We start from the raw sequence: 17,548 nt of genomic DNA, 5'->3' as shown, positions 1-17,548 counted from the left end.
CCACTTTTTAAGGTCTCTTAGTCTCCCACCATTTGAATCACTTTGTGGATCTAAAGTTTCCTATTTTCTGACTTATCATATTACCTACAAGAGTAAATAATTGATATCATTGCTATAATGTGATGCTTGTCCACTTGTTGACAACAGGCATCTAATACTCAGTGTTATCCCTGCCTCATTCCATCTGGTAGAGTTTGGAGATGGGTTATAGGGTCAAGAGGGATGGACAGCTCTTGAGAAGCAATTTATTTGTTTTTCTGCATTGGGCAGAGATTCATGGATCTCTGTCTTCCCCATCCAGATTAATATTGCATGGTCTTATATTTCCTAACCATAATAGTGATAAGACTTATTGTGTTTTGTTTTCATAAAATACCTACTAGAATGCATCAAAACAATGGACCATATTTCACTGTGCATATGAGCTTTATTCTCTTTGAACTCTTAGGCATAATGAAAAAAACCTAGCCCCAAACAATTTGGCAGGAGTGTATTTCACCCCAAGGCTGGTGAAATACACTAAAAGAAAGGTGGATTGAATCTTGTTTTACTGTTTTCCTTCTCAGAAACTCATGTTCCTGAAGTGCCTAGTTCTCTTCATGTCCGCCCACTTGTCACTAGCATTGTAGTAAGCTGGACTCCTCCAGAGAATCAGAACATTGTGGTCAGAGGTTATGCCATTGGTTATGGCATTGGCAGCCCCCATGCTCAGACCATCAAAGTGGACTATAAACAGCGCTATTACACCATTGAAAATCTGGGTGAGTATGCTAAGTAGAGGAAGTCACCGTACAGGTGTTGTTTTTGTTTTTTAACCTTTTATTTTGTAATGATTACATTTTTACAAAGAATTCCCATATCTCCTTCACCAAGATCCCCCAAAAGTTAACATTTTACCACATTTGCTTTACCATTCTCTATATAGAGATTTTTTTTTCCCTAAATGTTTCAGGGTATGTTGCAGACATGATACCCCTCTACCTAGTAATACTTTAATGTACATCCCTAAAAGCAGTGATATCTTCTAACAAAGCCACAATGCAACTATCAAAATCAACAAATTTATGTTGAGACAGTATAGACTTTATTCCGCTTTTGCCAAATGCCTCACCAATGTTCTTTATAACAAAAGAAAAATGTTGTTTTCTGGCCCAGGATCACATGGTGCATTTAATTATCATTATCTCATCAGTTTTCTTTGATATGGGACAGTTCCTCAGCCTTCCCTTGACTTTCATGACTATAACTTTTTTTGTCTTTATTAGAGAAGTTGTGGGTTTACAAATCAATTATGCATTTAAAAAAAAGAATTCCCATAAATCATTCCACCAACACCTTTCATTGATGTGGAACATTTGTAACAATTTATAATAGCACATTTTTATAATTATACTATTAATTAAAGTCCGTGGTTTAATTTAGATTTTAGTGCTTGTGTAGCATAGTTCCTAGATAGTATTCCTAAGTATTTGATTCTTTTAGTTACTTTTGTAAATGGAATTTTTTTCTTGATTTCTTCTTTTGATCATTCACTGCTTGTGTATAGAAACACCACTTATTTTGGGGTGTTGCTCTTGTATGCTGCCACCTTGCTGTATCCATTTATTAGCTCCAGGAGCTTTGTTGTGAATTTTTCAGGATTTTCTGTGTATAGGATCATCTCATGTTCAAATAGAGAATGTTTTGCTTCTTCCTTTCCGATTTGGATGCCTTTTGTTCCTTTTCTTGCCTAATTGCTCTGGCAAGAACTTCATGCAGTGTTGAATAACAGTGGTGACAGTGGGCCCCCTTGTCTTGTTCCTAATCTTAGAGAGGTATACTCAGGGTTCTCTAGGAAACAGAATCTGTAGGAGATATCTGTAAATATTATGAAATTTTTATTAAAAATTGCCTCACATGACTGAGGGGATACACAAGTCCACAAACCTTAGGGCAGGCTGCAACTCCGATGAATGTTTTTGGTGGATTCTCCAGGAGAAGCTAGCTGGGTGAAGTAGAAATGGACATTCTCTTTTCTAACTGCTGAAATCATCATTCCTCTTTTTCAAGCCTTCAACTGGTTGGATGAGATTTCTCTTGCTGTTGAAGGCAGTCTCCTCAGTTGACTGTAGATGTAATCAGCCATAGAAGCAGTCAGCTTACTATTTAAGACTACAGATTGTCCACACAGTAACAATCAGGCCAGTGCTTGTTAACCAAACAGCTGGACAGCAGCACCTGGCCAAGTTGACACATGAACCTAATCAGCATAGTCGCCTCTTGTTAACGTGGCAGCCATACATATCACCTTAAACCGTACTTAATCTCTAAATAAAAAGTAGTCTTTTTTGGCCTAACAGTATTCAGCTGTCCTATGAACAGCTGGAAATGCACTAAATCTCTTCAGAATAGAGTGTAAGTCCTTGAGTAATACTCACTCTTAAACTTGATATCCTATAACTTAAATACTATAGCATGAAATTCATACAACTTATGCCCTAAAATAAGTTAGGATAGGGAAGAAAAAGATAATGTTTGTTTTATGTACATATACAAACATTAACATACTTAACAAGGGAGAAATAATCATAACCATTACAGTCCTTGTTTCTGAAACTGGGCACATGGTCGTGGTTCGTATTTATCACTCTCTTCTTCCACTACCCATTCCATGTTCCCTTTACCCTCAGCAAGCCCCTCAGCTGGCTGTGGTTCTTTGCCTGGTAGGGTGACCCAAACCTTCATTCCTGGAGTTTCTGGGCCATTGATTGGACCTGGATTGGATTGCAGTTTTCCATTGACTTTAATCACAGGGCATGGTAGAACTAAGACATACTGTATTCCAGGCAAACTCTTCTTTAACTCCATCAGGTATATACAATCCTGTTTCCCCTTGATAGTCAGGGTCAGTCACCCCACCCAGTCCCTTAATTCCCTCCTTTACCTGTTGATTCAGAGGCATGAGGAGCCCAAAGTGGGTGGGTGATAGTGTTAACTTCCAGTTTAATGGAATACTTGTTGTGTCTCCTGGTGGAAGCACTCTTCCTTTTGGAACCAAGACCTATAGGTCAGCAAAGCTTAAGGTTGCAGGGACAGGAAATTTAAAAATTTTATTTTTAAATATATAAATTTTAAAACAATGGATATCCAGGGTAAGTGGTACCACTCCCATTTCCACCCCTTGATTCCTGAACTCATGAATCCTGGCTGTGGGAGAAACCACATCATAGAGCAGACCCTGATTTAGAACATACTCAGCCTCCTGGGGAACATTGCCCCAGGCCTTTAAGATTATTTCCACCTGGTTGATGCTGTTTATGAATCTTCAAAAGGCCATTCTGTCAATCTGGCTACTTCAGAATAATGGGAAACATGGTAAGATCAGTGAACTCCATGAGCAGGTGTCCATTCCATTCGTGCACTTTATTTGCTATGAAGTGGGTTCCTTGATCAAAAGCAATGCTGTGTGGAATACAAACAGTGGATAAGGCATTATATCCTCAAATGGTAGTTTTGGCAAAAGCATTGCATGCAGTGAAGTCAGATGTATATCAGGAGTATGTTTCTATTCTAATTAAAATAAATCGCTGTCCCCTCCATGATGGAAGTGGTAGTATGCTGATCACCTCAGGGAATGGTATCATATCAGGAACTGAGTGTGGCTCTCTCCTGCTGGCAGATTGGACACTCAGCAGTGGCTGTAGCCAGGTCAACCTTGGTGAGTGGTTATACATGTTGCTGAGCCCATGTATAACCACCATCCCTCACCAGAGCCACTTTTTTTTTTTTTTTTGCTTGGGTAGGCACCAGGAATCAAACCTGGGTCTCCAACATGGCAGGCAAGAATTCTGCCTGCTGAGCCACCATGGCCCACCCACCCATGGCCACTTTTTTCATGAGTCCTTGGGCAATGACAGGAGTGGCTGACAAAGGAGACTGACTGGTAACCACAGAACGGGTGTCTTATCCACTTGATTATTAAAATCTCCCTCTACTGAAGTCACCCTCTAGTGAGCATTTATGTGGAATACAAGTATCTTCATGTTTTTTTTGCCCACTCAGAAAGGTCTATCCACATACCTCTTCGTCACCGAGTTCTCAGTCAGGCTCCTTCCAAGCCCCTATCACCCAGCCAACCATTGGCAACAGCCCATGAGTCAGTATACAAACACACCTCTGGCCATTTCTCCTTTCAAGCAAAATGAACAACCAGGTGCACTGCTCAAAGTTCCAACCACTGAAAGGATTTCCCCTCACCACTATCCTTCAGGGATGTCCCATAAGGGGGTTGCAGTGCTGCAGCTGTCCACTTTTGGATAGTACCTGCATATCATACAGAATCATTTGTAAAGCAGATCCAAGTTTTCTCTTCCTCAGTCAGCTGATTGTAAGGAACACCCTAAGAGGCCATAGCTGTGGGCTGGGAAAGAAAAGGTAATATGGCAAGAGTGGGGGCCGTGGGCATTTGGTCATTTCTCATGTAAATGAAATGAGTCCTGTCTCTTAGATATCATTTCCATTTTATGATGGATTGTTGCTGTGCATACCCAACTTTATGGCTTGACAGGTTAGACAAAACCCACCTCATAATAGACAGCTCAGGTCTTGATACTGTAAGCGTGGCTCTTTCTAATAGAGGGACCTCTCTGAAGGTGAAGGTGATTTATTGCAAGTACATTTGCAACAAACTGGAGGAACTCTTCCCCAAACCAATTCAAAGTAGGAGTGTGAGTTAGGATCTTTATAGGTAAAGGAAAGAAGATAGGGGATCAAAAACTAAGCAATGTCCATATGATTCATTCTTGCCAGGTCAGTCATTACACTGGATCTTTGTGAGGAGGGTGCAAGCTGTTTCTCAGTCCTGTATTCCCTCAAGCATGTCTTGTTGTTCCAGCTTTGGTGATTAGGTTTAGATACTGATATCAAGTTCAGTTCGTGTCTGCAGGGTCTTCATGACTCTTTTCTTAGCTGATCCTCAGGAATATCAAACTTTTGCCTTTTGAGGAGAAAGTCACTGATTGACTAGGCCACAGAATGTTCGTGATGCTATTCTGTCATCTTATTCTTGTAAAAGCAGAACTGAAAAGTTCTGGTTAATGCTCTGGGGGAACTAAGAACAGATAGTAGATTGCTAAGTTCAGTTAGGGTAAGCATATTTTCCAACTCTCAGTCTCATGGTAACTTAATGGCCCATGGTAAAGCGTTTGGTCTCTAAGGCCCAGTAGCAGGCCAAAAGCTGTTTCTCTAAAGAAGAATAGTTATCTATGGAGATGGCAGAGCTTTGCTCCAAAATCCTAAGGGCCTGTATTGTGATTCTCCCACAGGAGCCTGCCAAAGGCTCCAGACAGCATCCCTATTTGCCACTGACACTTCCAGCACCATTGAATCTGCTGGATCATATAACTCAAGTGGCAGAGCAGCTTGTACAGCAGCCTGGACCCTGTCACATAGCCACCTCTTGCTCTGGTCTCCACTCAGAACTAGCAACTTTTCTGGTCACTCAGTAAATGGGCCAGAGCACAGGTAGCACACCCAGATGAGGAATCTGTTGTCTCTAAAATCCAAAGAGGCCAACTAAGTGTTATGCCTCTTTTTTGTCATAGAAGGGGCCAGGTGCACAGTTTATCCTTCACCTTCGAAGGAATATCTTGACATAACCTACAGCACTGAACACCTAGAAATTTCACCGAGGTAGAAGGCCCCTGTATTTTTGTTGGCTTTGTCTCCCATCATCTAATATGCAGATATACCAATAAATCAATAGTAGTTGCTACTTCTTGCTTACTAGTTCCAGTCAACATTATATCATCAATATAATGGACCAATGTGATGTCTTGTGGGAGGGAGAGATGATCAGGGAAAGCTAGATTATGACACAGAATGGGAGAGTTGATATACCCCTGAGCATTATTAATCATCTGAGAAATGTAAATTAAAACCACAGTGACATACCACTACCCGCATACTAGAATGGCTAATTAAATACTGACAATACCAAATATGAGCAAAAATGTAGAACAATCAGAACTCTACTATTTGCTAATAGGAATGCCTGATAGCATACTTTGGAAAATAGTTTGGAAGTTTCTTTTAAGGTTATCATATATTTAGCATCCAACCCAACAACAGTCCCACTGATAGATATTTAACCAAGAGAAATGAAAACACATGTCTACATAAGAACTTGTACACAAATGTTCATAGTGGGTTTATTTATAAAAACCTAAAGGAAAAATAGATAAATATTCATGAACAGATAAATGGTAAGTTATACTGTATCCATACAATGGAATGCTACTCAGCAGTTATTTATTTTATCTATGGGTGGGGCATGGGTTAGGAATTGATTTCGGATCTCCCATATGGCAGGTGAGAATTCAACCACTGAACTACCCGTGCAGCCTACTCAGCAATTATTGATGTATGCAGTAACGCAAATGAATCTCAAAAACTTTATGCTTAGCAAAGGAAGCCAGACATGAGAGAATACGTATTCTGTTGTCACATTTTTATGAAAGCATAGAATAGGCAGAACTGATCTGTAGTGACAGAAAGCAGCAGCATTGCTGCTTGGAGTGGTTGTGGTGGGAATTGGCCACACAGGAGCATGAGGGAACTATTTGTAGTGTTAGAAATGTTTAATATCTTAGCTGTGGTGGCGGTTACGCAGATATGTATATTTGCCAAAACTCCACAAACTGTACCCTTGACTTCTAAGTTAAGAAGGCTTAATTACACAATAAAATGGATGCATTTTATTGAATGTTACTTATGTCTCAAAGTTGATTTTAAAAGCGACAGTTTTAATACTAGTATTTTACAACAGACAATGAATTAATTAGGTAGGTATAATTACTTTTCCAAATTAGATTATCGTTATAGGGCTTTCTTTAAAGTACTTGTATTTAAATTCAGAATCTACCTTAACCAAATTTTTTATTCAAATCCTTTCTTTGTAAACATCTTTCCTGAGAACAACTTCAAGTGCCTAATAAATGAGTTGCCTTCATCCTTTCTGGTAGAAAATTAGCAACATTTTAATGCTTTATTCAAAAAACAAAGTAGCCTTTCTCCATTTCCTTCTCAAAAGACGCAGCACATCTACCCTAGGAAGTGCTTTTTCCACTGAACAGTCTTACAAGGCAGTTATTAGAAAGCAAAAGAAAAGCTTTGCTAGTAGGATAAAAATGCCCCTGTGGTGACCAAGCCTCCTACTGTTTCCATCACGAAACTCCTGAAATGAAAGTCCTGTGCAGAGTAGGCTGGGCTTGGTCTAATAGGACTAAAGGGGAAACTCGAAACAATGAGGTAAGTTGAAGTGAAGAATGTTTAGAGAAGGGAGAAAAGAGCAGACAGGGAAGAAATGTAACCTGTGCTTAAAAGACTGAATCAGAAAATGTTTGGAAATGTAGAAAGAAGGAGGAGTGCTACACGTGCTGAAGAGAAGTAAACAGACTTGATTAGAAACTGAAGTACATACTGAGAAGTAGCAAAAAATAAATTTGGTATAAAGTAAAATAGTCTTGAGTTGTATATATCAACATGAATAGAACTCAGATGCATATAATGTTGAATGAAAGAAGCAAGTCAGAGGTAGAGTACATTTAGAAATTCATTTATTCATCAAACTATAGCTCTTTCATGAGCTTCAGACCCATATAGCTATCTCCCTACTGGAAAGCTGCATATATATATATTCAGCTTGCCCAGAGCTGAATATATATATTCTGCTTGTCCAGGACTAAAGTCAGTATCTTCTCCCCCAAACCTGTCAGTCAAATATTTAATGTGCACTTACAGACTCTCAGACACTGCTAAAGATAGAGCAGGAAACCAAACAGGCATTTTTCTAATTATTAGATATAATACAATTACAAAAAAATTAAAATTGCTTAGAGTCCTGAGGAAAAGAAATGGGGTACCACATGGGCTAATACAGTCAGGAATAAGCATTTTCTAGGTAAAGAGGAGTGGGATGTGTCCCCAGCATAGGACACAGCTGCACATGTGAAGGGCCTGTGGTAGGAAAGAAAAAGCATACTGCTCAGTGAACTGCGAGATGGCCAGTAGAGATGGAACACAGAACAAGGCAGAGTGGTGAGAGACAAAACTGGAGAGGTTGATAGCTTCTGCAGAACCTGATAGGCCAGGTTAAAGGACTGGGAGTTTTATTAACAGATTCTTGAATTTTTAAAGGATCACAGGCTGTTTGGTGAGAATGAATTTGAAGGGAGCATAAGTGGAAGTGTGAAGACAAAGTTAAGAGGCTATTACAAATGTCATTGGTTGAAGTAGATTAGTGGGGGTGGGAGAGAAGGAGTAAATGGGTGAATGCATTCAAGAAGTATTTAGTAGGTAAGCTCAACAAGATTTGATGATTGCTAGCATGTAGGGTATGAGAGAAAGGGAGGTATTAATGATGTCCAGGCTGGTTAGTGGTGCCATTTACTAAACTAGGGAACGCAACAGCAGATTTGAGATAGGGAGAGGGAAGAGGAGAGAGAGAGAGACTTGAAATTTCCAAGTTGAGATGTCAGACATTCAGAGATCTGCTGCCCAGAAGAAAGGTGTGGACTAGAGAGATTTATTTACAGTTGATGGCACATAAGTGCTAATCAGAGCTAATGAGAGCATGTCAGGAGAGAATAAAGTGAGAATAGGAGATGGCCACAAATCAAGCCTTGAAAATTTGTATCATGGTTACTCTGCCTCTGTCTCCAAACTCAATGAGTGACATCATCATCTACCATATTGCCTAGACCAGCACTTTTCCCTTTTCCTCACCTATCAAGTACTAAATTTTGTTGATTACATTTGTAGCTAATTCTGTCTGACCTAGGAAGACCAGGTGCTTGTATATATTGCCCATTAGTATATAGAGTGTGGATGGACCACCAAGCATAGCAGCTATTATTTCAAGCTTTTGAAGTTAAGACAGGCTCCTTGCAGTGCGATTACTTGGAAAAGTGCTCAACTTTGCCAGAATCAAGTAAAACTGGAACACTTTGATGGAGCCCAAATCTCCCTTTGTGAAACCAGACTTTGGAAGTATCCATGCTAAACCTTGCCTGGATGAATTATAACATCTTCCTGTTTACCTCAGCCAATAGCAAATGAACTCCATTCAACCTATTCAATACCCTTTCTTTTCTTGGAGTCTAGTTGAGCAGCATTTTGTGTCATCACTTAGTAGAAGTGTTGATCTCAGTTTAGGGCAGCATACTGGCCTCAAAGTCAGGCAGTCTTAAATTACCTGCAGCTTCACCTGCAATCCAATTCAAGTCCTGGGCTCTATCCACCCAAGAAGTTTGCACGATGACTAGGTGAGGTTCTGGGGTTTCTGGATTTGGAGACCCGCAGATTTGGAAGTCTGCTAGAGAATTAAGGACAGTCAGAAGTTACAGAGTTAATAATAGTTCATCTACTTCTCAACACTGATTGTTCCAATCGCTGACCTCTTTCTGGGGTAAAAAGGATTTGTTTATTTCCAAACTCTATCTGTAAGCATCCAACACATGAAAGTCTGATTTATTCATTTTTGTCCAAGCCACTTCACCATATACAGTGAACATCATTAAGTCATAGTTGGGACCAAGAGAGAATTCAGGTCTAGTGAACCTCCAGTACTGAAACTAGTCCAGGAAGTTGATCCCAGCCAGCTTTTCAGTTCTGGTGTGCTTCTGTCTCCACATTTCTTCCCCACCCGAAAATAATCCCCAGTCTTTAAAAATAAAAAATCTTCCTTCTGGCTTCCTCTACAGTTAAGATCATGTACAGTCACATCTGAATTTTTTTAAGCACTGTAGTGAGGAAATTTAGTGTTCTGACTTGTTTCTTGCCTTCAGATCCCAGCTCTCACTATGTGATTACTCTGAAAGCATTCAACAATGTGGGTGAAGGCATCCCCCTGTATGAGAGTGCCGTGACCAGACCTCACACAGGTAAGATGTCCTTTCTGTGGTTCAGATTTAGCTCTTTATCCAGGAGCTTAAGGAGGATGCTGGCATGAGGCCTACCCCATAGATAGGTTTCAGTTGAATGAAAAATGTGGGGCAATTTAGGGTGCAGACTTCAAATGGGAAAGTATACTTTTAACGTGGAAAGTTCTGTTAATTCCTGTTTTGCTCTTTGGAAATAATCCTATCATGTAAGCAATTCCATGTAAATACATAATACATGTTTTTAATGTGTTGGGATCTGGAAAGTATCCTTTTGATAGAATTTATAGTGACTTTGTATTTTGTGGTCATGTGAGTTATAAGTGAAATCACTAAAAAAATGAAAGTTATCCCTGTATCTCTGAATGAATTATATAGATTACTAATGGTGGCAATACATGTATGTGATTGGTGAACCCAACATTTGCTTTACTAGTTATCTGATTGGTTATGTGCCTTTTATAAACTTAATTTATACAAATAGCATCAACGCAAACGTACTAAATATATGATATCGTACATTTTTTATGTAAACTTACTGTAGAAGAGACCAAATAGTCATTATTTTTTATTTGTAATTTATCTATTTAAAAAATCTTTAAAATAAATATACAAATTGTAAGATTTCTACAGATATATAAAGCGTTTAATTTATTTCTGAATGAGAAAACTTATTGAAGTAAATATATTAGAATAGTAAATTTTTTAAAAGGGTGTGAAAACCAAAGAATTATCATTTCCAGAAATACTCTTTTCCATTTGTTTCCCATAATTTTGAATCTGTATTACCCACTATGTCTTCTAATAATTTGTGTAATAGTTCTGATTTGGCAGTATTCTTTTTAAAAAGATAATCTCTGTCCTTTTTTTTGCTGTTTCCACTTAACAAGACCAGCATCATTACTACATGTTTAATAGTTCTGCCTTGTCTTCTGCTTTTATGTGCTTATAGCTTATAAATTCTTTTAAATAAGCTTTGGTATTCCAGGAAGGAAAAAAACAAGATTAAAAAGAGGATTTTTAAATAAGTGGTTTGCTACTTTCTTAAGTGAGCCTATAATAGGAAAAACATATTTTAAATTATTTTTCTTTATTGTGGCTTGAAAAAATAGTCTTCTGGTTAGAAATATACAAGGAAATTTTCCTAAATAATGTAACTTCATTATCTTATTCCAACAGCTAGTTCAAATAAATTTTAAAAAAAAATTTCTCAAAGAATTCTAGTGATTTCTGCACCTGTAACTAATTGGTATATGCCCTGAAAATCTTTGAACAAAGCCTCTGATTACAGTGTGTGCTGTTCCTCTGTTATTTTTAGTCCTCATTGTATAAGAACTACGCAAACGGAGACTATTACTTTGGCTTGGCAGTAAATCACAAACAAGGCCTGTACCATTTCAGATTTTGAGGTGTAGGAAGGTCTAGGCACCATGACCACATGGGAAGCACATTTTAAAACTTGAACTTAAAATGAATCAGTATGTGTATTCATAGAAAACCTAACCAATTGTTGAGAAGGCCCAAATAGATCCTGATGTATTGCCCTGGCCCATGGGCTTTAGAGTATTCGTGCTTGTTTTGGCCTATTTTGGCTATAGTGCTTAGGCAGGGAATGTATCCATTGCATGTAGAACAGGCTAGCACATGAGTATAGGCTTTCCTTTCCATCAAATAAATACTCTGATTTCTACAGTTCTTGAAGGATATGTCACTCAGACCCATGCTAACCATAGCATTTCTCGTAACTGATTGGGACACATCAGTAGCTTATTCTCTGACTTGGCTGGAAATAGTGCACCAGCTTCTCTAGCATGGTGTCAGCGTACCTTTCCTCAAGGAAGAGTAATGTCCTTGAGTTCCTTTTGCTTTATTTGGATGTGCTCCATATCAGTGCAGGATATTGGCAGATCTGAACCTGACCTTGTATGGGTATCAGATACTCCCAATACCAGGATGAGACTGAGTTGTCATTGGCTGACATCAGAACACAGGTTTATGAGTAGGACCCTTATGCGTCCAGTGATACACATTTATAACCCATGTCAAGAAAATCCAGCCACATTCACTGAAATATCAACAGAGCACGAGCTTTGTGTTGCTTGTCCATAAATTATAGCCTTAATTTTAAAACCAGTCTTTATTTACCTTTCTGTGATCTTCACTGGACTAGTGGTAGTATTTGCAAGAATTTTAAGAACATTCAGCCATAAGTACATTAATAGAATCACTGGGCTGTCAAATTTTAGTATGCCTATAGAATGCAGTAGAGTATATGGTTAAATACTGCTTCTCAAACATTTTTCTGCATTTTTTTCCTCAAAGAACACAAGTGGAATTATTCTTTTAAATGAATGATGGTTATATATTAACTCTGGATCTCTTTCTTTTTCTCCATTTCTCACCTTTCATTCCATTATATTACCCTGCATTTCCCTTTTGTTTTATTTTTGTTTATGTTAAAATGCCACTTCCCTTTTTTAATTACTTTTTACCCAGACACTTCTGAAGTTGATTTATTTGTTATTAATGCTCCATACACTCCAGTGCCAGATCCCACTCCCATGATGCCACCAGTGGGAGTACAGGCTTCCATTCTGAGTCATGACACCATAAGGATCACATGGGCGGACAACTCACTGCCCAAACACCAGAAGATCACAGACTCCAGATACTACACCGTCCGATGGAAAACCAATATCCCAGCAAACACCAAGTACAAGGTACTGGCACGTTTGCTCTGAGTGAGAAAATATGTATTTTCTAGAAGATTAGTTTTCTAACCTGAAAGTTCTTGATTCATATTTTTCCAGAATGCAAATGCCACAACATTGAGTTATTTGGTGACTGGTTTAAAACCAAATACACTCTATGAATTCTCTGTGATGGTAACCAAAGGTCGAAGATCAAGCACATGGAGTATGACAGCCCATGGGACCACCTTTGAATTAGGTATGTGCCATCAGAGACTTATCCAAGATGTAGAAAGGCTGTGGACATCCATGCTAGTGTGTTGTGCCACCTTCCAAGTTCACAGGACTTCTTATCACCTGCTTTTACTACCCAAGGAAATATTTGAGTGCATGAATTGACTTATTTACAGGACACAAGAAGCAACTACAATTGGAGTTCAGAGTTTGCCATTTAAACTGATGAATTACGTTTTTTCCCATTATTGTACAAGAGCATTAGCAAATAAATGGATAACATAAGGCAAACCATGCTATATTTTAGGAATCAATAGATTTGAGTTCAATCCCAGCTCTACCATTTACAACTGTTTATGTAATCATGGGCAAGTTACCTAACCTTTCTTAATATTGGTTTCTTTAAGAGATTAAAAATTCCTCCCTTCCTATTGTAGAGGGTTATTGTAAGGGTAAAATGAGTAACAGATGGGGAAACGTGGTAAATTATAAAACACTATGTAGATGTAAGAGATTATTGCCATTAATCCTCTTTACTGGTGAATGAAGATAGAAAAGATGAAGTGCTGTGCCCTTGACCAAGCAGCTGCCAAAGTCAGGCTCATACTCAACACTTTACCAGGTGGCCCCAAAGCTGCCTCTGAAGCTTTCTTGTGAGGCAGATAGTGTCTTGTAAACTCTCCTACTGAAATAATCTTAGTTTTGTTTGTAAATGGGCATGAGAGACAAAATAAGACTAAGCAAATTAAGGAGAGAGTGAACCATCTGAATTTGAAGTCCTGTTTGCTTCTTCATCACTTTTTAGGCCTGTCCCTTTACCCTTTGGACTTCCCTAGCATGAGGATATGTGTAACCATTCATGAGTTTCTGTCTGTTCTGACTTCCTATATTTCCTTCTCTCCTAAATATGAATAATAGAAAAAATGGAGCTACAAACTCTCCCCAAACTATGCTTGGTCCCAATATCTTTTTGTTGTCTGCCCATTTGATTGGACTTCCTGCAGAGTAGAGGGTTGGATTTGGAGAGCTAGAAACAATGATGTACAAAAGTACATGGCCCTTTTAGACCTTGAGTTTACTTTATCTGCCAAAGTTTTACAAACAGCATTTTGCTTAGATTCTAACCCATTAGTGAATAAATGAGATTGTGTTTTCCCTTAGAAAGTTTGCGTTACACCAGATTTGCTTCTGTTTTATACTAAGAGAATTCCAGTATTTTAGGAAGAGAAGACTAAATTTATAAATATGTGCTTAATTTGCTGATTTCCCTACTAGTTCATTAAAAGATTTTAGTTCTAACATGGAAACACACTGTCGTTTTTATGTTCCATAAACAGCTTTACATTTCAGAGGAATAACCCCCAGGTGTTGACAGTATGTTTTCAGTGTAAACTAAAAATGAAAAATATCATTTGTTCTTTAAAGGAATAGGGGCTTTTAAAAGTCATATTTGGTTTGGAGAGCCAAATATAAATGAGAGTAAAACATTTTACATTTAAACAATTCGGATTATTTTGTAAGACTTTTTAACTATTTGGAGTTTCAGTCTAATCTGGCCTCCTATTTCCTTTCTCTCTTATTTAGGATTAACAAAAGAGTCACCTAGGGAAAATTACACTACCTCTCTAATTTTTGGTTTCTGTTCTATAAAACAGGAATGGTGGTAAATACGTTTCAGGGTAGCCATAAATGTTAAGTGAGAAACTGTTCGTAAAATGTCTGGCATTTAATAGTGCTTGTTAAATGCAAGTGTCATTAGGTTTCCTTGCCTCATTGTTCTTTATATCCCTGACCCCCAAATGAGATGCCAATTCTGTGTCCTCATAGTATTGTATTTTCTCTTTGGTAATTTACAGATTCTTCTTTCTATTAGAATAAGCCATTTTTTTTAAGACAGAACGTGAGTTCTTTCAGGTCTGGAGACTTTATCGCTTTTGTCTTGTACCCTTTACAGTATCTTAACAAATAGAAAGAGTTGGACAAATGGTGAATTACATTGAAATGGACATGGATTATTGAAATTATTGTTATTTTGTAGTTCCTACTTCTCCACCCAAAGATGTGACAGTTGTGAGTAAAGAGGGAAAACCTAGGACCATAATTGTGAATTGGCAGCCCCCCTCCGAAGCCAATGGCAAAATTACAGGTAAGATGCCTTTGCGCACACGTTTGCAGGAGCATTCCAGGAGTGTGCTTTGTGGTTGGAGAAGTAGGATCTGTAGGTGGGTTGGTCATTTGATGGGATGACATGAGTCACGATGGTCCCTGAGATTGGAGCCAAGGGGGTGCTGTTTGCCCAGAGTGGCATGAAAAGGCCTCCCAGAGGAGAACCTTTCACAGTAGAGCAGACCTAGGCCTTCCTCATCCTTACCAAGGAAGAATGCCTTGTGATTTATCTGCTAATTACTCCATGTAAGTGTATGCTTAGTACCTGGAGTTTGCCTTCTGAGTTGCTTTGTATAAATAAGTTGACCTGAGGAAACTGAAAGCATTTCTTAGCACTGTCCTGCTTCTGGCTTTCCACAGGTATTCCTTTCCATAAATCCCTAGTCTTATGTCATTTGTTTAGGCTTTTAATTTTCAATTTCCTTCTCCTATAAAAGAAGGAAGCATGACATGACTTGGATTACATTTTGGTTTGGCTTTTAAAATCAGTAACTGGGTCAGGCAGGCTTTCCTCGTAGCTCTTCCTGCTTCACTGTGGGGTTTGAGTGCCCTCTGGTGGAAGTATCAGATGACGTCTCACTGTGGCTTCATCCACCCCATGTCTAGAACTTACACTGAGGTTGCTGCCCATCTCCCAGGAGTTTATCTGGGCTCTTCATGTAGGCAAGAGCTAAAACAGCATGTCAGGCCATTAATGGTTTTTTTGAAACTGCTTTATTCTACTTTGTAGACCGTTTACAGTGCAGTATTCCAATAATAAAAGGTTGAACTGATTGAATATTTTCCTTATATGATTTCTTAACCTTTGATGAACTCTTAACCTCTGAGGGTACTTAACCATGTATTTTTATCTTAACCATGTTTATTACTTCAACTGATGGTATAAATGATAACTTACCTTCTGACCCTGTAGAAATTGCAGTTTTCTCTGTATCATGTTTAGTGTATCTTTTATATGAGTTTTGCCATTGCTCTTAAATTAGAAATTGGTTCTGTATTCTTATATGCTGTAATATGTATCTTTATTGACTTACTGATTGCAGAAAGAAAAGCAGGACTAAAACTTCTCTTCTCATTAACTCCTTTGGACAGGTTACATCATATATTACAGTACAGATGTGAATGCAGAGATACATGACTGGGTTATTGAGCCTGTTGTGGGAAACAGGCTGACTCACCAGATACAAGAGTTAACACTTGACACACCATACTACTTCAAAATCCAAGCCCGGAACTCAAAGGGCATGGGGCCCATGTCCGAAGCTGTCCAGTTCAGAACTCCTAAAGGTACAGCTTCCCAAACAGAGGGTTTTATTATGTCTCTTTAATGGGGCTATACTTGTGCATATCACTTTAGCGTATAGAAACTACAGATAATATAAGAAGTCCTGATGAGGAGCTTGTGAACCACAGTGTAAAGATTTATCTCAAAATGACCCCTCCTCCATTGGCCACCAAATCCGTGCTCTCTAGATTACTGGCCTCATTGCATCTAACCACACTGTATGGGCCAGATGAATTGCAATTGATCTGAAAGTTTTACCAGTCAGATCAGATGTGATTCTTTTGGTTCAGAGAAGTAGCCCATTATTGTAATGGATGATGGTTTTCAGCATGTTTAGGTTCTTAAACAGAAAGGCTTATATATGGACTTTGTAGAGCAAAAGTGATTAAAAGGGGCTCTTTATAAGATAAGAAAATGAAGATAAAGTATTGACCAAGTGAGGTTAGGAAATAAAATTTTGTAGGGGACTACATCTGTAGAAGTGGCATCCTATATGAATTTCGTTTCTGTTAGTACTGGAAACAAAGCTCGGTTTGGAAGCTTGTGGGGGTTTTATAGTTTTCCTTTTAAATTTCTGCCTCTCCCATCTTCAAAGCTTGTGATCCTTGCTCTTGTTTTTTCTTCCCTTGTGCTTGGCCTGTTAGCGGACTCCTCTGATAAAATGCCTAATGACCAAGGTAAATGAGTAGATGGCCTCTCTTTCCTCTCTTTTGTGAGCTATTATTAGCTTTTCATTGTTTTTTGTTTGTTTGTTTCTCTTTTTCTCCTGAAAATCAGTACCATGTATTAAAAGACCACATATTTATTGGCCAAAGTGGAGTTGAGTCCATGTTTGTGGCACTTGGGTACCATGAAAAAATTGGGGAATCTCTTTAGGAGCTAAATAGATTGGTGGTAGAAAACTGACAGCTGAGTGCATTAAGAGTCCTACAGCTGTAGGAAATTGGCACTGTGAGTCAAATTATCTTTTGTGCCAAGATACTGAAGTTCTGTGACAACAGTAGACATTTGAGCTATCATGAGATCTTCAGAGGCCTAGGTCCTCAAAATACCAATTTTTAATATTCATCGTATCTAGAATTTTGTTAGTGCCTCTGATGAAAAGTTATCATCAAATTTTTTTCCTTCCCCCCACAAAGAATCTACAGATTTACCCTATGATATTTACTATAGTTGAGTGATTATCTGTGACAAATCAGTGTTCTTTGTATCTGTTGACATAAGTAAGCTTAATGCAGAGTTCTTTTCCCATTTCT

General features: G+C 38.4%; 1 protein-coding gene across 5 annotated transcripts in view; it reads left to right on the top strand.

The window, feature by feature from the left end:
- The window catches only part of NEO1 (neogenin 1), a 278,077-nt gene that overhangs the window by 237,710 nt on the left and 22,819 nt on the right, over positions 1-17,548 (top strand). For 4 of the 5 annotated variants that reach the window (XM_077123854.1, XM_077123852.1, XM_077123853.1 and 1 more), the window contains exons 15-20: positions 567-761; positions 9,825-9,920; positions 12,414-12,637; positions 12,728-12,866; positions 14,880-14,987; positions 16,100-16,294. In XM_077123854.1, coding sequence (XP_076979969.1) covers positions 567-761; positions 9,825-9,920; positions 12,414-12,637; positions 12,728-12,866; positions 14,880-14,987; positions 16,100-16,294 — 957 coding nt within the window. The remainder of the gene's footprint in view (positions 1-566; positions 762-9,824; positions 9,921-12,413; positions 12,638-12,727; positions 12,867-14,879; positions 14,988-16,099; positions 16,295-17,548) is intronic. The other variant, XM_077123851.1, reaches the window with a different exon arrangement.

This window comes from Tamandua tetradactyla, chromosome 12 (genome assembly GCF_023851605.1).
Source record: "Tamandua tetradactyla isolate mTamTet1 chromosome 12, mTamTet1.pri, whole genome shotgun sequence".
Lineage (NCBI taxonomy): Eukaryota > Metazoa > Chordata > Mammalia > Pilosa > Myrmecophagidae > Tamandua > Tamandua tetradactyla.
Note: the sequence above shows the minus strand (reverse complement) of the source record. Positions and strands in the feature narration are given on the sequence as shown.